The following is a 22,737-nucleotide window of genomic DNA, read 5'->3' as shown; positions in this document are numbered from 1 at the left end:
CTGAGGAATGACTGGAATGATGACTGTATATACATCGCGGGTGGGGCTCGTCACACGTCATCACACATCATTTGCCTGAAGGCGTGATTAAAGGTGTCTTCTGCCAAAACACGCAAAGGCATTACATCCCATCCTACATGTGTTGTACCAAAGCTTAAATGTAGACCTGGTTATAATCAACTCTGAAACACTTTCACCAAAAATCTGATTATTTGAAAGCAAAGTTAAAAGTTTCACAAAGACATCCCTTTATTATAAGCCCAGACATAAAATGATGTGTATTTAAATGCTGTAACAGTTCCAAAAGCACTGAAGCAGTAGAGGTAAATACATGGAGCGATACAGCTCCAACAGCCTGCACACATTCCCACAGAATCAGACCAGTTTCTGGTGGACCATTAGCCTGGCTGACGCGTCCACATCTCGATGAGATGGTGGTCTGGGAACTAAGTGTGCATTTTCTCGTATTTGAGGCGTGGTTTACGAATGCCTAAAGCCGTTTATTGGGTACGAATGTCTATCAAATGGCGTCTGGTTCTTTCCATGCTGCTTTGCGCGCGATTCATAGCCAATTGTATCGCTTATACCAGATGACGTATGTAGAGCGACAGAAATTCGACGAGGAAGAAGAAGAAGAAAAAGTCAAGCAAAAGTAAACTTGCGTTCTAAGCTACTTAAAACACTTTCTAAGGCTGCATCGAACGGTAACATTGTGTCCGCTGCCATGTTGGATTAACACTCTACAAGCTTCGGTGTCGCGCATAGACGTCGTCATCGTCTTGCTGCCCCCCTCGTTCTGTGATTGGTTCCCTAACTCAGGCAAAAATAAGGGCGGTGGTTTCCAGGCTGCCTTTGCAGTGTGAATGAAATTGCGCGCAAAGCAGCATGGGAATTCCCAGGCTAGTGGACCATCACTTTTTGGAACAACACCGGTCCTCATCCCATCGCCCCGATGTTGTCCTTCGGACACCTGATGTGTTGACTCGTTTATAATGCCAGCATTTCTTTTTTACCTCTACAGGGTCCTTTGCTCAGACTTTACAGAGTTGATTCTTCTGTTTCTATTTCCAACCAGCAGCTTTTCTTCTGTTGGTGATTCCAGAACGAGGATCAGCAAATAAAATAGATTTAATTTTCTCTGCTTCACTGATGAGCGTCTCAGTTTCACATTTGTTAAATCAGCTTCTGCTTTACTGCTGCTCTCACTGTGGTGCAGACCATATTTTTATCTGAAAAGGACTCAGTAGGGGAGTGTCTGCATGTGTTCGGGGCTAAAATGGGAGTGGAGATCAGGTTCATCCATGTGTGTAGTTTAATTCTGACTCAGATATGTGAAGACACAAAGTCAGTGATGTGAGACTGTTCCAGTTTCTTTGAACATTTGATGACATTCAGTATCAGAGCAGTTCTCTCAGAGTTTCTGTTGTTTTGTTTGTCTGCAGCCTGTCAGGCTGTCTGATCACAGAGGAAGGCTGTGCGTCTCTGGCTAAAGCTGTGACCTCCAACCCCTCCCATCTGAGAGAGCTGGACCTGAGCTACAACCATCCAGGAGAGTCAGGAGAGAAGCTGCTGAGGGCTGCACTGAAGGATCCATACAAACTCAGGTATGGAGAGGCCTGCTGCAGCCACACACAATGTCTGATAGAGGAGGAAGAGCTGGAAACATGTTCTCTGTCCTGCACTCAGCCCTGTGTTTTTGCTTCCTGCTGAGTGTTACATGAACAATCACACATGTAGGAGCCTTTTTCCTTTGCTCACAGTAGAAATACTGGTTGAACATAAACAGCAGATATTTGTGGAGGAGGTCTCCAAGGAGAACATCTGCAGGAACAACAGTGAGAAGTGTCTGTTGGTCCCCTGACCCTGGATCAGATACAGAGATGGGTCCAGAACATGTTAGCCTAGCTTAGCACAAAGTTTTATAAAACCTTGTTCAGGTAAAGTTCCCTTTTATAAATCAATGTTCACCAGGAAATGTACACATGTGGATTAGACCTGTGTCCCTGCTTCCATACGCCCACATTTGACCATAAATGGTGGATGCAGAGCACCTCATGAATGTTGATGCTCAGGAATGCTCCTGATGATTTGAGTCTCCTGATGGTTCAAATACAGCAACACACCCAGAAAATGAATTTAGATTTGACAGACATCAACGTAAACGTGAATTTGGAAATATTTTTAAGATTAATTCCCTCCTTATTGTTGCCAGTGCTCTGTACAACATCACAGTGTCATTGCAGTATTTTTTCAATTAAATATTTTTATTTATAAAGTGCCAAATTACAACAAATGTCATGTCAAATCATTTCAAACATACAATCCAATTAGAATCCAATTCATTGTAATACAATCACAATCCAATCAAACTCAATTCATCCATCCATTGTCTATACCCGCTGGATCTGTCAGTCAGTCACGGGGGGCCGGAGCCTATCCCAGCGGTCATCGGGCGAGAGGCGGGGTACACCCTGGACAGGCCGCCAGTCCATCACAGGGCCACACAGAGACAAATGAGACAAACAACCACACAGAAGTTTCAAGTTTCAAATTTATTTTTCATATGCATGAAAACACAGGGTCAACAATGCAATGAAATGTGTTGGATGAGACCAACATGCGACTGAACAGTGCAATCAATAAGAAATGATAATAGATGGCGATATTAATATTGAATAAAACAATAAAAAAAGTGCAAAATGTCATGATGTGTTTAGGGGAGGACCCAGGTGCAGACACGACGGGAGGCAAAAATAAACTTAAAGGATTTATTTAACAAGGATAAACAAAAGGCGCAGCAGAGCTGGAATTATCAAAAACTAAACTGGACATAAAACTAAGGAAATAACAAAACAGACTAAAAAAAACTTGCAAAAGGACAGACGAGGAAAAACCAGGGACCGGGGCGAGATCACAAAGGCGAGGAAGGCAGACTAGAGTTACAGACCAGGGGACAAGACAAGACCAAAGACCAAGGTAATGAAGAGGTTCTGGCGAGGAGTGGTTGAACAAGACAGACATATATACTGGGGAGGTGATTACTGGAGTCGGTGAACAGGTGGCTGATTGGAAACGGGTTGCAGGTGAGTGAGTGAATGAGAGCAGAGGGCAGGAGAGAGACTGAGGAGAGAGAGAGATGGCAGAACACAGGGGGTGAGAGAGAGCACACTAAGGGAATACACAAGGAGAAAATAAAACATAACTGAATACTGAATAAACAGAACTAAAATGAAACAAAGACGAAATCTAAATACAGAAAACACAAAGTACTGAATAAAAATAACATCAATAACTAAGCCACAAAAACACAACTTAAAATCCAGATCCTGACACAAAATAGAAGAATTGCAAGTTTTGAAATACAATACAATACAAGTCTATTTGTTGATGAGCCTGATGGCTCGATGGAAGAAGCTGTCCTTGAGTCTGCGCGCTAGATGGCTGTGGTCCTTGAGGATGTTGTGCGTAAAAATAAATAAAAAAATAAAAATTCTTCAAAATAATTCCTTCGTTAATAATTGGTCACAAGTTTGGGGAAGCTGTTTGTTAGCTGCTTTGCAACCCCATTCACACGCCCTAGATTTAAAAAACATTGTTTAGTTAGGATTCAACCGCCAAGATACTCTAACATGGTTTTAAATAATTACCTGTCATTACGGCTGCCCCATCAGTCCCGAGCCCATACAGCCTCTCTGTTGGGACACCTTTTCTAAAAGCACTTGTTTTACAGCTGACACAATGGTGTCAGCTTTTCCGCCGGGTACAGTTACAAGGTCCAGAAATTGATTGTAAACCTTTCCCTCTTCATCCATGTATCTGTGAGAAAAGCATTTAATATCCACAGTTCTTCTACAGTGACCAAGATGTATGTAATTTTACAAAGAAAATAAATGCATACCTGACATGCAGATCTAGCTGCCTGGACACAGACACATCTGTGCTTTTCATCAATTTCAATGCTAATTGCCTGTGATGACCTTATGGCCATCAGGATAGGCTCCTCAATTTGACGAGATAAAATCTCAAGCATTTCATCAATGATACGATGTGATCTGTAATTATTCCTGTGGTCAAGGTAGAGATTTGGAAAGGGGGAAAAGGTACTTCATAACTTATTAAAACTGTATAGTCAATAATGTAGAGATTAAATGTATGTTTAGATATTGGATAGGTGACATTTGTCTTAAGGTTTAGGTGTGTTACCTTTAACTTTTTAAAATAATCACATCCCAAAAGCTCTGCCAGGCCCAGAAGCTGTGGATAGTTTGTAGGATGGGCCTGTTCATTTTTAAAAGCCAGTAGAGACACTTGAAGCCACCAGTGATGGCCTCGTGCTCTATCACAATACTAGGCTCAAAAGAGTCCATTACAGAGACACCTGCAAATGCCAAAATTGTTAGAAAATAATTTGGCCGTTACTAAATAAAGCTATATTATTATTATTATTATTATTATTATTATTATTATGATCTGGTATTGGAAATTACCAGATGCAACAGATGCCTGGTGGTGCTCTGTGGTGATGTGCCGCTCTAAATAGTCTTTTCTATAGGTAATGGCTTCGACCTCAACAAAAGCCCTATTTGTGCTGCCTGCCTATTAGCTAAATAGTCAGACATTCCACAGTCACACTTTGTGATTTTTTTTTTTTAAATCATATTACATGTATTACATAAAAGCTAATGATATAAAAAGAAGAATCAATAAAAAAAATATTTCTGAATATTTGTAAAGGATAGCATATTATGCAGACATTGAGTTTACCATGCTGTGTGTGGTACAACCATGACTTGAACTGAGACATGTTCAACCACTCAGGGTTGAATCCAGTGGCCCTGTGTTTGGCGCTTTTGGATGTTGCCAAAGTCCCATCTAAACAGAAACAGAACAATAGAAATCAGTTCCCTTGAACTGAGACCTGCTTTCTGTTTCTACATCTGTTTGTCCACCTCACCTGTTGTTTCAGCTGGCTCAGTCACAGCAGCATGTTGGATGCTGTCCTCCTCTCCTACTCTTTCTTCAATGCCTAACAAATCTATCTCTTTCTCCCCCTGACCCTGTCTTTCTGCTTGAGCAGCACTGGTTGAAGCCTGAAAATATTGTTAACAAATTAATAACATAGCTAATTACACTGGTCAGACTGTTCAGCTCTGTTTCAGACTGATACCTCCGGTTCAGGCTGGTCCTCTCTTTCAATCGCGGAAAATATTTTTCAATACTCATCTGGATTGAAGCAGCAAACATTCAGTGTAAGAGTTTAAAAAAACTACTTTATTTGATTCACAGCTGCTAGTGTTTTGACCTCGACAACCCAACTACATTTTTTTTTTTTTTTACCGCAAACTTGCGACTTGTAGGCTATGTGAGAGAGACGCGTGACTGACAGAGAGAGCAGGGAAAGGAAATGTAGCTTAACGAATACAATGTGTATTTTTAAAATAGCGTTAAAAAAAATAATAATAACGAAACGCAATATGTGGTGGCCGGTGTTGAATCTGTGGCGCACCACCACAAATTAGTCTGTGTGGGAAACACTGTGTTCAGGATCAGGGAGGAGGAGGTATAACTGCCCATTTTCACCACCTATGGCCTGCCCGTCAGGAAGCTGTAGATCCAGTTGCAGATGGAGGATTCCAGCCCCAGATCTGTTAGAGGGAATGATGTTATTGAACGCTAAGCTGTAGTCAATAAACAGCATTCTCACATATGTGTTCCCTTGGTCCAGGTGGGTGAGTGCAGTGTGTGTTGCCAGAGAGATGGCGTCGTCCGTGGATCTATTTGCTCTGTAGGCAATATGCAGGGGATCCAGAGTGTCAGAAAAGAAAGGAGCAGATGTGTGTTTTGACTAATCGCTCGAAGCACTTCATGATGACCGATGTTAGTGCGACAGGGCGGTAGTCATTCAGACAGGAAGCCACCGGTTTCTTCGGGACTGGAACGATGGTGGAAGTCCACGGACAGATGCAGGGAGAGGTTGAAGATGTTGGTGAACACTTTTGCCAGTTGATCAGCACACGCCATGACCTTTTTGAAGGACCGCCTCACATCGTCCCTGTCCAGGATCAGTGTGGCAGCCTGCAGGCTCCTGGTGTGTGTTGTATTTTCCACATCAAACCAAGCAAAGAAGGTGTTAAGCTTGTCTGGTAATAATGCGGAGGGCTGAACAGTGTTCGTGTTTCTCCCCTTATAGTCTGTGATACAGCGAAGGCCGCTCCACATGCGCCTGGGGTCAGGGCTATGATAATTGGACTCCACTCTCTCCCTGTAGTCCTTCTTGGCCCATTTGATGGACTTTAGGAGGTTGTATTTGGTTGCTTTGTAGGCGTCAGGGTCCCCTGAGTTGAAGGCAGCGTTCCTCGCCTTTAGTTTAAGGCGAATTCCACTACCTACCCTGGGTATCTGGTTTGGGTAAGTGTGGACGATACGCTTTGGAATGGTATCGTCAATGCACTTACTTATGTAGCCAGTGACAGAGTCTGTACATTTGTGGATGTTGCTGTCATTTCACCTGATCTGAGACCTTTTGTTCTGGACACTTGGGTGACACTCGTTCTGTCCTGGCGGTAGTTAGTGAAGCCCTCCACAGTAACGGCACAGTTTGGAATGTGAGGCTCACACCCACTCCAAAGGACAAGTTTAGAAACACCAATTAACTTAACGTGCATGTTTTTGGACAGTGGGAGGAAGCCGGAGTACCCAGAGAGAACCCACGCATACACGGAGAGAACATGCAAACTCCACACAGAAAGGCCCCAGCCAGGAGTTGAACCTGGAACCCTCTTGCTGTGAGGCGATGGTGCTAACCACCACACCTCCGTGCAGCCCATCCATTTTCTTAACCTCTTAATCCACATGGGGTCACAGTGACAATATGGCGAGTAGGGAGGCCCAAACATCCCTGTCCCCTGCAACTTCCAGCTCATCCTGGGTGACCCCGAGCCGGTCCCAGGCCAATCGAGAGACATAATCTCTACAGCGAGTCCTGGGCCTACCTCTAGGCCTTGTCCCAGTTGGTCGTGCCCGGTACACCAACAAAGGAACGTGACCAGGAGGCATCCTAATCAGATGCCCAAACCACCTCTACTGGCTCCTCTCAATGCGGAGGATGCGGAGTAGCTGGACTACTTTTGAGTCTCTCCCGAATGGCTGAGCTCGTCACCCTATCATAAAGCGTGAGACCCGCCACCCTGCGCAGAAAACTCATTTCAGCCGCTTGGACTCTTGCCCTCATTCTTTCTGTCATGATCCAGAATTCATGACCATAGGTGAGGGTAAGTAAGTAAGTAAGTAAGTAATTTATTTATACAGCGCCTTTCGCAGACCAGGGTCACAAAGCGCTTTACAGGTGCAATAGAAACACACAGTTAAGAAGTACATAAAAGTATTAGTTTAAAAAAAAGGCCAAAGCAACTCAGTCACAATCATAGCAGCCCAAGACAATTAAGAAATTAAGACAATTAAGAAAATTAAGAAAAAACCTGAACAAATAAAAAGGTCTTAAGTTGCCTTTTGAAGGCGTCAACAGACTCCATCGAGCGCAGAGAGAGCGGAAGATCGTTCCAAAGCCTGGGAGCAACAGCCTGGAAGGATCGGTCTCCTCTGGTCCGGAAACGCGTGCGTGGCACCATCAGAAGATTCTGATCCACAGACCTCAGAACCCTAGCTGGGGTGTAAGGCTGGATCAGATCTCTGATGTAGGGTGGAGCCTGACCATGCAACGCTCGGAAAGTTAAAACCAAAATTTTAAAATTTATCCTAGAGGAAACTGGTAGCCAATGAAGAGCTTTAAGAACAGGAGTTATGTGAGTCCTCCTATTTGAGCGGGTCAGAATTCTCGCAGCAGAGTTTTGCACCAACTGCAGGCGAGACAGCTCCTTCTTGTTCAAACAAGAAAACAGACTATTACAATAGTCCAAACGCGAAGACACAAATGCATGTATAATCAGCTCCAAATCATCCCGTGACACCATTTTCCTGAGTTTGGAGACATTCCTCAGTTGAAAAAAGCAGCTTTTGGTCAGCTGTTTGCAGTGTTGGACTAATGACATGTCCTTGTCAAACACAACACCAAGGTTTCTGAGGCTCGCTTTAACAGACTGGCCCAAGTCACCCAAGTACTGGTTAATCCCTGGAATGGAGTCATCAGGGGCAATAACCAGTGTTTCTGTTTTGTCCACATTTAGCTGCAAGGTGTTGTAATTTAGCCATTGTTTTATCTCCACCAAACAACGAACTAAGGAATTTAGCCTCTGGGGTTCAGTTGGCTTGAACGAGCAGTAAAGCTGGATATCATCAGCAAACATGTGGTACGAAATATCAGAAAAACTCTGGATGATTTTTCCCAAAGGGATCAAATACAACAAAAATAATACAGGACCCAAGACAGAACCTTGAGGGACTCCACACAGCAGATCTGCTGACTCAGACCTTATTTGGTTAGCTGTGACACTAAAACTACGCCCAGAAAGGTATGACGAGAACCAATGTAGAACTGAACCTGACAGACCCACTTCATCCCTCAGTCTACTCAGCAGGATTTGGTGGTCGATGGTGTCAAAGGCTGAGGACAGATCTAAAAGAACTAGAACAGTGCATTTTCTCGAATCAGCAGACATCAGAATGTCACTGGACACTTTCAGCAAGGCCGTCTCCGTAGAGTGATATTTGCGGAAACCAGACTGAAACGTCTCATGGATGTTACTTTGATCCAGGAATAATGACAGTTGTTCAGAGACCACCTTCTCTAGGATCTTGGACAAGAGTGGTAGCTTTGAAATAGGTCTGAAATTACTGAGTACAGTCGGGTCTAAGCCTGTCTTTTTAAGTAAGGGCTCCACTATGGCATGCTTAAATGTAGTGGGAAACACACCTGTTGAAAGAGAGAGGTTAACCATTTTGGTAACCCAGGGGCCAATTACATCAAACACTTTCACAAAGAGCCTACAAGGAAGGACGTCCGATGAGCAAGAGGAGGGTTTCATCTTGGTCACCAGTGCCGAGATATCAGCAAGAGTCACTAACTTAAATGAGGACCACAAGCTTGAGACAGGCTCAATGACAGCAGGGGTTCCACACAAAGGGGGAGGGATTTTCTCCTTGATCATCTTAATTTTGTCAACAAAAAATCTCAACAATGCATTGCTGTCAGCTTCACAAAAAACAGGGGTAACTGGTGCAGCAGGACATACAAGAGAATTTATGGTGTCAAACAATACTTTGGGGTTTTTCTTATTTACTGTTACCAGTTGACGAATATAGTCAGATCTGGCATTTCCCACCATCTCATTGTATGAGGACACCAGATCTCTGAGATAAAGTCTGTGTACCTCAAGATTTGTGGATTTCCACAGACGTTCAGTCTTCCGACATAGTCTCTTCACACTCAGGGTATCTTCATTTGTCCAAGGGCACACTTTTTTCTGCATTGACAAGTTTGATTTGACAGGTGCCACCTGATCCAGAATTTTAAAACAATGATTGGTAAAACAGTGAATAAAATTGTCCACATCGAGGCAATCCATGAACAAAAGAGGGTCAAACATAGCAGAAAAACTGTCTACAGTATTAGCAGAGATAACACGCCTCTGAGACAAAACTTCTAAGGGCTTAGGCTCAGGGCTGAAGTGCAGATCAAACAAAACAAGACAATGATCACTCAGATGGACGTCCTGTACAGACACATTTGAAATGTCCAGGCCAAGAGTAAAAACTAAGTCTAAAATGTGGCCTTTTTGGTGTGTGGGCTCAGAAACATGTTGATCAAAATTAAAAGCTTCAGTCAATGTTAAAAGTTCCTTTGCGGAGCAAGATGAGCTGTCATCAACATGAAGGTTAAAATCTCCAAGGATTAAAACAGTTTCCAACTTTATTATGGAGGATAAAAAGTCACTAAAATCCTTCAAGAACACAGAAGCAGGACCAGGAGGACGGTAGATTGACACACAGTGGAATGGATTTAAAGAACCCACTTTCACCATCTGGGACTCAAATGAAGTGAATTCCAAGGTCTGAGTAACTTTGCAAGCACAACTGTCCCTGTAAACAACGGCCAGACCCCCCCCACGACGGTGGGGGCGGGGCTTCCCGAGAGCAGAGCAGCCAGCTGGACAAAGTTCATTAAGATGAATAAACTCTTCCTCTCTCTGCCATGTCTCCGAGAGACACATTAAATCCAGATTCTCTCTTGAGAAAAGATCGCTCAGAGAGAAGGATTTATTTGAAATAGACCGGGCATTCAACAGGCCGATATGCAAAGTTGGTGACGTCACGGAGGCAGTGTCCGCGGAGCGCAGTGGAATTGGTCGAAGGCCTGTCCAGCGGTCATGTGTGCTCCAGCTGGACCGTGCAGGAACCGATGTAAACACGGAAGAGCGTGGAGGCTGTGAAGGACACTGATCACTACTCCAGCGCTGTGTAGGCTCCAAGACTGTCGTTGTGGTCCAAGCAGACGGCAGCGTGAATGTGCTGTCGCACACATTGAGGAGAGGGATCCGGCGCAGACACCTTGCGCGTTTTCCCTGGATCATGGCAGGGCCCAGGCGTGCTGCAGCGCGTCTTCGCTTGGCCTGGACTCCGGAACGCGATCCTCTTTTCCTCGATTTCCTGCGAACTTTGCCCGGCACCCGATAAAGCAGCAAGTACTCCGGTGAGTTTGGGCGGATGATAAAGGGAGGAGGAAACGCCCGTCTGTACCTGTCATGTGTATTAAACAGGCCCTCCATCCACTCTCTGATACAAAACAGAGAGTCCCGATCATAGGTCCGTAAAGCTGAGACACATCCATTCGAAACACGGGCTGATATGATGACATATATTGCAAAGATTGCCATTAATAAACTATACTGCAGGAGACGAGCCGTGGCACTGCCAATCACAGGCGCCATCTTTTCATCATCAAGTGTCCAAAGGGATGTAAACTGCCCAAAAAATCGAAAGCTTTGCTTTGAGGTTCAGCTCCCTCTTCACCACAACAGTCCGGTACAGCGACTGCATCACTGCTGCCCCTTATCCCAGTCTGCGGCTGATCTCACCGTGCCTTCTCCCATCACTTGTGAATAAGACCCCGAGATATTTAAACTCCTCCCACTGGGGTAAGTTCTCTCCCCCTTACCTGGAGAGGGCATGCCATCCTTTTCCGTGAAAGGATGATGGACTCAGATTTGGAGGTGCTGATCCGCATACTAACTGCTTCATACCCAGCTGCAAACCGTTCTAGTGCATGCTGGAGGCACACATGTGATGGAGCCAAACAAGTCGGAAGTCGGAAAGAGTCCGACTTAATGCCTAGTATATGGACGCAGCACTCACATTGGGAATAAAGAGACCGAACAGCCTGCACTAGTGGCCCCAGCACCCCATATTCCCACAGCACCTCCCACAAGACCTCTTGGGGCACACAGTCTTAGGCCGTCTCCAAGTCCACAAAACACATGTAGACTGAATGAGCAAACTCCAATGCCCCCTCAATGAGCTGTGAGAGGGTGAAAAGCTGATCCGTTGTTCCACGGCCAGGGCGGAACCCGCATTGTTCCTCCTCAATCTGAGGTTCAACTATCGGACGGAGCCTCTTCTCCAACACCCCGGCATAGACTTTCTCAGGGAGGCTGAGAAGTGTGATAGTTGGCACACACCCTCCAATCCCCTTTTCTAAAAATAGGGACCACCACCCCGGTTTGCCAGTCCAAGGGTACTGCACCCGAGGTCCATGCGACATTGCAGAAACATGTCAGCCATGACAGCCCCACACCACCCAAAGCCATAAGCATTTCTGGGCGTATCTCGGCACATGAGAGAACTTCTCACAGAGGTCGGAGTTGAAATCATTCCGCACAGGTTCCTCTGCCAGTCTTTCCCAGCATATCCTCACGACACGCTTGTTGCAAGCTCAGCACCTCTCTTCACCCAAGTGTCCAGAACAAAAGGTCTCAGGTCAGGTGAAGTGACAGTAAAATCGATCGTCGACCGTCACCCCAAGGAGCTCTGGTACCAGGTACACTGAATGAGCATCATCGTACATGGTGTTTGTTATGGACAGTCCATGGCTAGGACAGAAGTCCAAAAACAACAACTCATTCCTCAGGATCGGGCAGGCGATTCCTCCCAATCACCCCCTTCCAGGTTACCCAGTCATTTCCAATGTGGGTGTAAAGTCCCCCAGTAGGACTTATGGAGTCCATCAGTGGGGCCCTTTCCATAACCCCACCCACTCCCTCCAAGAAGGCCGAATAATCTGAGCTGCTATTCGGTGCATAAGCACAAATAACAGTCAGAGTTTTCCTCCCTGCAACTTTAAGCCGCATAGAGGCGACCCTCTTATCCACCGGGACAAGCTCCAATTTTGTGGCAGCCAGCCAACCAGGGGCTTGTGAGCATCCCCAAAGCTGCACGGTGCCTCCCTCCATTCCAGGGACCATTCCACATCCCAAAAATCAGTTTCTGTCACAGGGGACCGCGATGCAGCAAACCCCCCACTCTCCACTACTGCCTTAGCAGCATTGAACCTGGCCCCCATGTTGGAGCTTGAGGGGGGTTGGCCCACACGATCCTCCCACATCGCCTTTTCGGGCTAAAGCCCGGGTTATGTGGGTTGCTACCAGGTGCTCGCCAGCGAACACCACGCCCAGACCTGGCTCAAGGGGTGGGTTCCAGCAAACCTACACCAGGCAGGGTACACGCTTTCTTGTGTTTCTTCTGCATGATTTTCGGATCCTGTTTGTCTGGGTCTTCACTCCAGACCTGTTCTCATTAGGAGACCCTACCAGGAGCATAGAGCTTCCAACGACATAGCTCTGGAGATCACTAGACCACGCAAGCCCTTCCGCCCCAGCAAGGCCACGATCCAGGAAGGGAATCTCAATTCAATATATTCCACATTAGTCCAATTCATACAGAGCCAATTAAAAAGCTAAGGAAACCAACAAATTGCACTGACACTTCTCTTCTCCAATCTCGTCCTGAGTGTGCACAAGGCGACTGTGGAAAGAAAAAACTCCCTTTTAACAGGAAGAAACCTCTATCAGAACGAGAGCCAGAAAGGGCAGCCATCTGCCACGGCCAGCTGGGGGTTGAGAGGACAGGAAAGTGTGCACAACAGGCACCATAACAACAGGCCAGAGATACCTGCTGAGAAAGAGAAACGCAAGTTAATGACAACAATAATGTCATAGGTACATGGAGAGTAAAGAGAGCAGAGAGAGAAGAGGTGCATCGTGGGAGGTCCCCCAGCAGTCTAGGCCTATAGCAGCATAACTATGGGATGTTTCAGGGTCACCTGAGCCATACTTAACTATAAGCTTTATCAAAAAGGAAAGTTTTAAACCTAATCTTAAAGTTAGAGATTAGGCTGCTTGAACCCAAACTAGCAGCTGCCTGATAACTGAAGGCTCTGCCTCCCATTCTACCTTTAGAAACTCTGGGAACCACAAGTAAACCTGCAGTCTGAGAGCAAAGTGCTCTGTTGGGAAAATATCCAACAATAACATATGATGGAGCTCGGTCATTAAGAGCTTTATATGTAAGGAGAAGAATCTTAAATTCTATTCTGAATTTAACAGGGAGCCAATGAAGAGAAGCTAAAACTGGAGAAATATGATCTCTCCTGTTAGTTTTCATCAGAACTCTGGCTGCAGCATTTCGGATCAGCTGGAGGCTTTTCAGAGAATTTGTGGGACAGCCCAATAATAAAGAATTACACTAGTCCAATCCTGAAGTAACAAACGCATGGAGCAGTTTTTCTGCATCACTCTGAGACAGGATGTTCCAGATTTTAACAATATTACGAAGGTGAAAGAAGGCACAAATCTGTTTTATTTGTGAATCAAAGGACAGATCCTGGTTAAAAAAAAAAAAAGACTCCTCACTGTAGTACTACAAGCTAAGAAAATACCATCTATTTCAGAGTAAGTATATAACTAGGTTTTTCCCTTCAGTTTTGTCTGAATTTATTGAGTTATCCAGGTCTTTATGTTTTTCAGACATGTTTGTAGTCTGACCAACTGATTAGTTTCATCTGGTTTCATAGATAAGTGCAGCTGAGTATCATCAGCATAGCAATGGAAATGTATGCCATGCTGTCTGATAATTTTACCTAATGGAAGCATGTATAAAGTGAAAAGAACTCTATGGAACTCCATGACCTTCTCTGGTGTGAGGAAGATTTTTCACTTACATAAACAAACTGGAATCTATCAGATAAATATGACTGAAACCAGCCTAATGCAGTTCCTATAATCCCAATAACATAATAACAATTGAAGTCTCTGTAACAGAATGCTGTGATCAATTGTATCAAATGCCACACTGAGATCCATGAGGACAAGCACAGACACAAGTCCGCTATCAGGGACCAAGAGGAGATCATTGGTAACTTTCACCAGTATTTATCTGTTTACTTCCAGTTGAAAAGCATTACCTCGAATTTAAAAGAGCTGACTTTAATCTTGGCTGCTTCACACCACTGTGAAACGCTCCAGTGCATCTGAAGCTCATGGCTTGAAGAAGACAACAGAACCACATCATCTGCAAAAAGCAGTGATCTTGAGATCTTGTCCATGAAAACCACAAACAGATCGAGGACTTGTGGCAGTCATGGCAGTCTAACAACCATAAAAAAGAAAACAAGTGTTTTTTGTGCTAAGAATGTGGTCACAGTTCTTGCTTTATTTATACAGGGACAGGAATAGTCTGCAAAAGCAACTCTAGTACCTTGTTCTCCCACAGCACACCCCATAGAATTCCTTAGTTGACACGATCGTAACATTTATCCAAATCCACGAAACACATGTAGAATGGATGGTCAGTCTCTTTTGACTTCCTTCGTAACTGTACATGGCTGAACGTCTGGCCCACTGTTATACGACCTGGATGAATACCACACTGCACATCCTCCTCCGTGGTTGGATAATCATAACCTGACTCACGTCATCTGGCTGCGTTCACCAACTACACGCGGGGGCATTCCCTTTCCTCACACAGCCATCTGAGGAGCCTGGGAGTCATTGGTGTTTCGTCCGATTAGAAAATAATCAGAGCCAATCATTAATCGCTGGGTGGGACTTTGGATGAATGGGCGGCGTTATGGCCGGATACCAGAGGGCGGGAGTCAGGTAAGCTCTGAGCTACGTCACAGGTTGAGTCATTGGGAGTGGCTGAAGTGGCGTGTCAGTCAAGATGACGGACAGATTCTTCATCCAATCACATGCACGAGTTTTAGAAAAAATAGCCCCATTTGAAATCGTGTCGGTTGTGGGCTCGTCCCAGATGGTATGCGAATACCAGAGGGCAGGAGTCAGGTAAGGATAGTCAGTCTTCTGGCCACAACTGCTGGAAGCTTCTTCCACAATGGAGGTCCTGAACATAGTCCATTCAGATTCCATGTCCCCAACTCCCGGTAGGGAAGAAAATAACTCCCAGAGCTGTATGTCGAAGATGCAAAATCTGTCCGGCAGTCTTTCCTGTCATAGATTCAACTCACCACCCGCAAGTGATCTGTTCTGCCCCTCTTTCACCCGAGTATCAAAGACATATGGCCACAGGTCTGACGATAGAACCAGAAAATCAATAGTCGACCTTTTGCCGAAGGTGCCTTGGTACAAATTACACTAATGAACCACTTCATGATTGAACAAGGTTATTGCGGCTTTTCAAGGTATTTAATAAGAAACGTGTACATAAGATGTAAGAACGTATACACCGTTTGCGTATGTATCAAAGCAATCAAACTAAACAAAAAGCGGTCAACAAAAATTACAGATACCTAACTCGCCTCTCTTCTGCCCAAGTGCAGGGGATTCCGTCCCTGTTATAACCTATGGCGGTCATCTACGACGCCCATGTGACCCAAACCCCACATATCACCGTGTCAACCACACCAAACAAATCAAAGCCCAAAAAATGATGAGCAAAACAATATATGGCTCCTGCAACGGTGTTTGTAAAGGACAATCCATGACAAGCACAGAAGTCCAAAACATTGCTTGGGTTTAGATCAGGGAGGCCTGTTCCTCCTAGTCATGCATTCCTAGGTCACTCCATCACTGCACACATGGGCATTGAAGTCCCCCAGAAGAACAATAGAATCACCAGGTGGCAATCCCACCAGGATGTCACCCAGAGACTTCAAGAAGGCCTGATCATCTGAAACGTTGTTTGTTCCATGCACACTAACAACAGCCAGAGTTTCTAACAGCTACAGCGAGATAAATCTCTTGGTCACTGAACTCTAATGGCGCTTTTCCACTAGCTCGGCTCGGCGTGCTATTGCGTGTTTCCACTAGCACGCTGTACCTGCAACCAGGACGATTTTCCATATCACCTCAGCCCTGGTTCCAAGCGGGCCGAAGCGTTACTAAAACGTGACGCCAGCCGACTGCCTCCCACTGATTAGGCGATGAGTGTCGTCACTGGAAGCATCATAACGCGGATAATAAAAGCTAGCGTTAGCAACCGTTAGCTTACCTCCAAACGGCATCTTTTTGAAGCTCGTAACAAAACTCTCCGGTACTTTTCAATACTGTTTTGTCTGGCGGCCAGGAGTCTTCTCTGGCTCTCTTCTCTTGCCTTCTGTGTGACAAAAACCCACAGGGTGAGCAGCAACACGCGCAGCCGTGTTACTACGACCCCGCCCACGTCGAGGAGGCACGAAGTATACTCGTTTGTAATGGAAACACAACCAAACCGAGCCGAGCTAGTGGAAAAGCGCCATAACACTAACATGCCTCATAAGGGAGCTCTTGAGTCAACCCCCTCTCCATGAGTTAGGTTCCAGAGCCCGGTGATTCCAACAATATTTAGTCAATATTACTTCACCTCAAACACTAGCTCAGGCTCTTTCTCTGCCATCAAAGTTATGTTCCGCATGTGCAGATCCAAATTTTCGATTTTTAGGAATCGTATGCCCTGGCCCCCACCTTTCCTGTCACTCAGCTCACACTTTACCCAACCTTAAATTTCCTTTCCTCAGGTGTCAAGCCAATATGAAGGTGGCATCCTGTGGCTTCTTCGGGCTGAGCCATCAGGCATTTACAGACAAGCCCCCTTCCATGGGGTCCCCCGGATTCTCTTTTCCTGATAGGTGACAAGGTGACACAGTGTCGCTCTATCGATGTCTTTGAATCGCTCTTAGTCTGATTCCTCAGCTGAGACCAGTTTGACTTGGGAGAACCTGCCAGTGGTTAACGCCCTTGACAGCACACTTTTCACAATTGGTAACAGCAGTTGTCCCTCGGTGTCCATGCAGCGGTTGATTCATCTGCAGGTTGTCATGCAGGAGCAAGTTGAAACATTTCTTGCCACTCTTTAGCCCTCAACAATCTTTTGAAAATGCGACTGGAAGTAATAAGTGCAGAGCCACAAAAAGGATCTAAGCTCACTTAGCTCACTATACACTCTGTGTACATTACTTTTTTTGCCAAATCTCAAAGTACTGTTTCTTCAAACAGATCTAAAACTAATCTATACTGAACTTCAAAAAAATTAATTTCCATACTGAATGGTCTCCAATTCTTTCTTTCTAATTTAATAAAGATTACTGGACAGGACTTAAAAGATGCTCCATTCGAATGTTTCTGTCCAGATGTTTTCCTGTTCCTGTGTAGAACAATGTGTGTGTGAGAGCCATGTAATGTCCATGTTTGCATGCTGAAATGTGCTGCTCTGACCCCCCTCCTCCTTTCAGGATGGAGCCTGCTGGAGAACGATGGTTGACACCAGGTCTGAGGAAGTGTAAGTGTGTTCTTCATCTGATTCATGACATCCAACCATCTTATTCACATCATTCATTGATCAAAGTGAACAGATGATAGATCAATAACTGCAGCTGGATTGTGTTTGTTCTCTCCATCAGATTCCTGCCGACTCACAATCGACACAAACACAGTGAACAGAAACCTCAAACTGTCTGACAACAACAGGAAGGTGACACATGTGAAGGAGGAGGTTCAGTCATATCCTGATCATCCAGACAGATTTGATGGCCGGCCTCAGCTGCTGTGTAGCAATGTTCTGACTGGTCGCTTTTACTGGGAGGTCGAGTGGAGAGGAAGAGTTTTTCTCTCAGCGACTTACAGAGGAATCAAAAGGAAAGGGGGCAGTGATGAGTGTATGTTTGGATGGAATGATCAGTCCTGGAGTCTGAGATGTTCAGATGATGATGGTTTCTCCGTCTGTCATAAAAAGGGAGCAACTTTCATCTCCTCCTCCTCCTCCTCCTCCTCCGTCACTAACAGAGCAGCAGTATATGTGGACCACTCTGCTGGCACTCTGTCCTTCTACAGAGTCTCCTCTGACACACTGATCCACCTCCACACCTTCAACACCACATTCACTGAACCTCTATATCTTGGTTTTGGGTTTTTGTTCAGTTCATCTGGTTCCTCAGTGTCTCTGTGTTGAGTATAAAGAGTTTCCTCCTGTCAGAGAATCACTGTTGAACAGATAGTTCAGTCTGTACATGTCTGTCTTTTTCATTCAGAAACACCTTTTCAGATTCATGGATTCAGTCAGTTTGTTTGAAACTCTTCTGAATGATTCCTTGGAAACTTCTTCCTCTTCCAGTCCTTTAAAGTTGAAAGCTGCCATTCTTCCAGGATGTTGTTTTTCTGTTTGTTTCCAGTCAAAGCTTCACACTGAATATCAGTATGTTGAATTGAATTTTGATAATTTTGAAACACTTGATTTGAACTTTAATTGAAGAATATTTACTTTTTCTCTGAATGCATTTATCTGTTAGATTTTTCTTTTAAAATATTTAAATGTTCTTTGAATAATTCAAATATTTAAGGAAACAAAATGTAATATTTAATGGTAGCCTGGCTGACGCGTCCACATCTCGATGAGATGGTGGTCTGGGAACTAAGTGTGCATTTTCTCGTATTTGAGGCGTGGTTTACGAATGCCTAGAGCCGTTTATTGGGCGCTACGAATGTCTATCAAATGGCGTCTGGTTCTTCCCATGCTGCTTTGCGCGCGATTCATAGCCAATCAGTGTTAATTTCGTCAGCTTTTTTTAATTTAGTCTTAGTCTTAGTCACAATGTCGAAAATCAATTTTAGTCTTAGTCATATTTAGTCATTGCCTTCCCAATTTAGTCTTAGTCTTAGTCATAATGACGAAAATCAATTTTAGTCTTAGTCAAATTTTAGTCATTTTAGTCATTTTAGTCAACACTGACTGTACATAATAGAACTTCTCTACACACGGCGGCATGATCAATCATTATCATGCAGGTTGTTTTGTTGTCCTTGTTGTAAACGAAATGGCTCCAGCTCCAACAAACCATATACCGGCAGGTGAGCTAAATGCTACAACTAGCATGCACATGGCGAGTTACACATCAAAGCAACAGAAGCTACGGCTGCAGCAACCTGAATACATTACATGAACAATATATACAGCCATACTCACGTTTCATTTACGCACACACCACTTGCCGGGACATTAATCAACAGCTCGATCTTCACTCTGTCGAGCACACACCTGTTTTAACCGAGCACCGACAGTTACGCTACATGACCAGCAGGGGGCCGCTCCGCTCTGAACTGACCAACACAACTTTGGAGCATTTTCTACATCAAGAAACACTTATATTAACAATTACAAATTACAAATTAATTATAAACAATTAAATTTGTTAATGTCCATTCGTCCATGGCTTGTAAATTTCGTCTTATCTTAGTCTCGTTAACGAAAATCATTTTTTATTCTCGTCATATTTTTATTTTCTGGAAGCATTTTTGTGCGTCATCGTCTCGTCATCGTCACGGGTAAAAGGGGCGTTAACGAAATATTTTCGTCATCGTCCTAGTTGACAAAATTAACACTGTAGCCAATTGTATCACTTATACCAGATGACGTATGTAGAGCGACAGAAATTCGACGAGGAAGAAAGCAATGAAATCTTTCAACGCCAAACGTTGCTCTTTTTTAAAAGTAAACTTGCGCTCTCTAAGCTACTTAAAACACTTTCTAAGGCTGCATCGAACGGTAACGTTGTGTCCGCTGCCATGTTGGATTAACACTCTATAAGCTTCGGTGTCGCACATAGACGTCGTCATCCCCCCCCCCCCCCGTTCTGTGATTGGTTCCCTAACTCAGGCAAAAATAAGGGCGGTGGTTTTCAGGCTGCCTTTGCAGGGTGAATGAAATCGCGCGCAAAGCAGCATGGGAATTCCCAGGCTAATTTAATGGTGGATTAACCTTGAATGTCAAACATGAAGCTTTTTCCAGCAACTCGAGAGACATTTAGATGAGAAAAAGCAAAGTCAAACCTCTGTCCTGCCACAAACACATCTCATTAGAAACTGATGGTCTGAATCATTCCTGACTGCAGCTTCAGCTGATAGTGATTTAACATCCATCCATTTTCTATAACTGCTTAATCCGTCGGTCGGGTTGCGGGGGGGCTGGAGCCTATCCCAGCGGACATTGGGCGAGAGGCGGGGTACACCCTGGACAGGTCGCCAGTCCATCACAGGGCCACACAGAGACAAACAGCCACACACATGCTCACGCTCACCCCTAAGGACAATTTTAGAGACACCAATGAACCTAACATACATGTTTTTGGACATGTATATTAGGAACAAACATACATGTGTATGATTGGAGAGAACCCAATCATACACCTCATATGCTGTGAGGTGACAGTGCTAACAGTGACATAACAATATCTAGAAAATCTGACACAGACTCACTTTTTACAGCCAACATTTACTGTTACACATCAATGAAGCAGCTTCAGATCCACAAAGACTTCTTTACTGAAGTCAACAGCTTCTTCTAAAATACTTTGAATCCTTTTGTTGAATCATGTCAGAGGCTCAGTTCAGTTCTGATAATTAATGCAGAGCACCTGAAAATGAGTTGAGGGTTAAATGTCTAAAAACAAGTTTGAAAATGTATGAACCTTAATAAAGAATATAACAAACAGTTCTGCTGCTTTCAAGTTCTTGGGTTTGGGACAGAGTCGGAACCAGAAACTAAATTACTTTTCCATCCAGAAATCTGAAGGAGGATCATGCTGTTCAAACAGCTGTTTTGTTTGAGTCCTTGTTTAAAATGAACATGCAGTAACTAGAGCAACAGTAAAGGGAAACAAAGCAGAATTCTCCTTTGATATCATTCTGGGAATTTAGTCCCAGAACCATCAAACTGGAGTGTGTGGCACATGTGGCACTACAGGAAGCTTTCTTTTCAAGAAAGCAACAGGAGGGTGAGAGCTTGCTGGAATTTTCTTTGGGGCTGATGAGCTTAATGGGGAAGATCAAGCAGGTGGCACCAAATGCAGTACCAAACGCAGATGTTCTTTTGAGAGACCAATTTATAGAGTACGTCATGGATGGAGCCTTGCGCAGGGATTTGAAGCAGTTCGTTCGAGGTACCCCGACTGCTACATTGCTTGATGTTCGAGGGGAGGCAATTAGGTGGGAGCGTGAAGGCATGCCAGTGGCCATGAGGGCCTCCACTCAGGTGCAGGAAAACTAACACCCACCGATCGCAGTTCGGGTGGGGCTCCTAAGGGCGAAGTGGGGGTCTTGTCACATTTATTGTCATCATGACTGGATTAATGACTGGATAGTGGAACATCAACGGCGACTCAATCTTGCCTTTAGCGAGGCACGGGACCGTCTGGCTACTGCGGCTGAACATCTGTTGCGAAGCTCGACTTGGATTCAAACCTGGATTTGTTCCGTTCCGCGACCTTTGCGGAATTTTTGACCACAAGCTGGTAGCTCTCTTCGAGACGCGCTTTCAAGTTCCTCACGTATTGAGAGTGACTTTTGTGAGCTCCACCCTGGACAGGTAAACCAAACGCAATGTCCACGGGCAACCTGGGTCGGCGCCCAAACATCAACTCATACGGGCTAAAACCCGTCACATCATTTTTCGTACAGTTGTACGCATGAGTTAGCGGCTTAACAAAGTCGCGCCAATGAGACTTCTCTTTTTCTTTCAAGGTTCCTAACATGCTCAAGAGAGTTCTGTTGAACCTTTCAACAGGATTTGCACGAGGGTGGTAAGGACTTGTGCGTACTTTTTTGATACCAGCGAGAGCGCAAAGTTCGTGAATCAGCTGGGACTCAAAGTCTCGACCCTGGTCGCTCAAGATTCACTCCGGAAACCCGTAATGTATTAGAAACTGATCCCAAAGACACTTGGCCACCGTTGTGGCTTTCTGATCCTTCGTTGGGAGTGCAACGCGTATTTTGTGAAATGATCAGTTATAACCAAGACGTCTTTGGTGTTTTTACTGTCGGGCTCCAAGGACAAATAGTCTATGCAGACTAGTTCCATCGGACGTGTTGTTTGGATGTTTACCAGAGGTGCCGATTTCTCAGGCGGTGTTTTCCTCCTGACACAACGTCCGCAAGATTTGACTTTGTTCTCAACGTCCTTAGCCATCTTTGGCCAATAAAACCTCGAGCAAATGAGGTCAAGAGTTCTGTCAAGGCCAAGGTGCCCCATATCTTAGTGAAGCCAAGAAAGAATGGGGGACCTGAGAGACATAGGAACCACAAACTGGTAAGTGATGTCACAATCCGACTGGCGGGTTCTGTAGAGAAGGTTACTTTTCATTTCGAACCGCTTCCATTCTTTAAGCATTAGCTTAAGCTCCAACGAGTCAGGGATGGATTTGGGATTTACCCCATTTCCAGACTCAAGCAGGTCGATGACCTTTCCAAGGATTGGATCAGACCTCTGATGATGTTGGATAGTGCTGGGCGGTATACCGGTTCACAC

The 22,737-nt window shown here is 44.8% G+C and overlaps 1 protein-coding gene across 1 annotated transcript in view; it reads left to right on the top strand.

Moving 5' to 3' along the window:
- The window catches only part of LOC142391872 (NLR family CARD domain-containing protein 3-like), a 47,880-nt gene extending 26,955 nt beyond the window's left edge, over positions 1–20,925 (top strand). The window contains exons 12-14 of the mRNA XM_075478060.1: positions 1,443–1,604; positions 17,675–17,721; positions 17,843–20,925. Of these exons, the coding sequence (XP_075334175.1) occupies positions 1,443–1,604; positions 17,675–17,721; positions 17,843–18,390 (757 nt within the window). The 3' untranslated portion in view covers positions 18,391–20,925. The remainder of the gene's footprint in view (positions 1–1,442; positions 1,605–17,674; positions 17,722–17,842) is intronic.
- Positions 20,926–22,737: the final 1,812 nt, after the last annotated feature.

This window comes from Odontesthes bonariensis, chromosome 11 (assembly GCF_027942865.1).
Source record: "Odontesthes bonariensis isolate fOdoBon6 chromosome 11, fOdoBon6.hap1, whole genome shotgun sequence".
Taxonomy (NCBI): domain Eukaryota; kingdom Metazoa; phylum Chordata; class Actinopteri; order Atheriniformes; family Atherinopsidae; genus Odontesthes; species Odontesthes bonariensis.
This window is presented reverse-complemented; position numbering and strand designations above follow the sequence as displayed.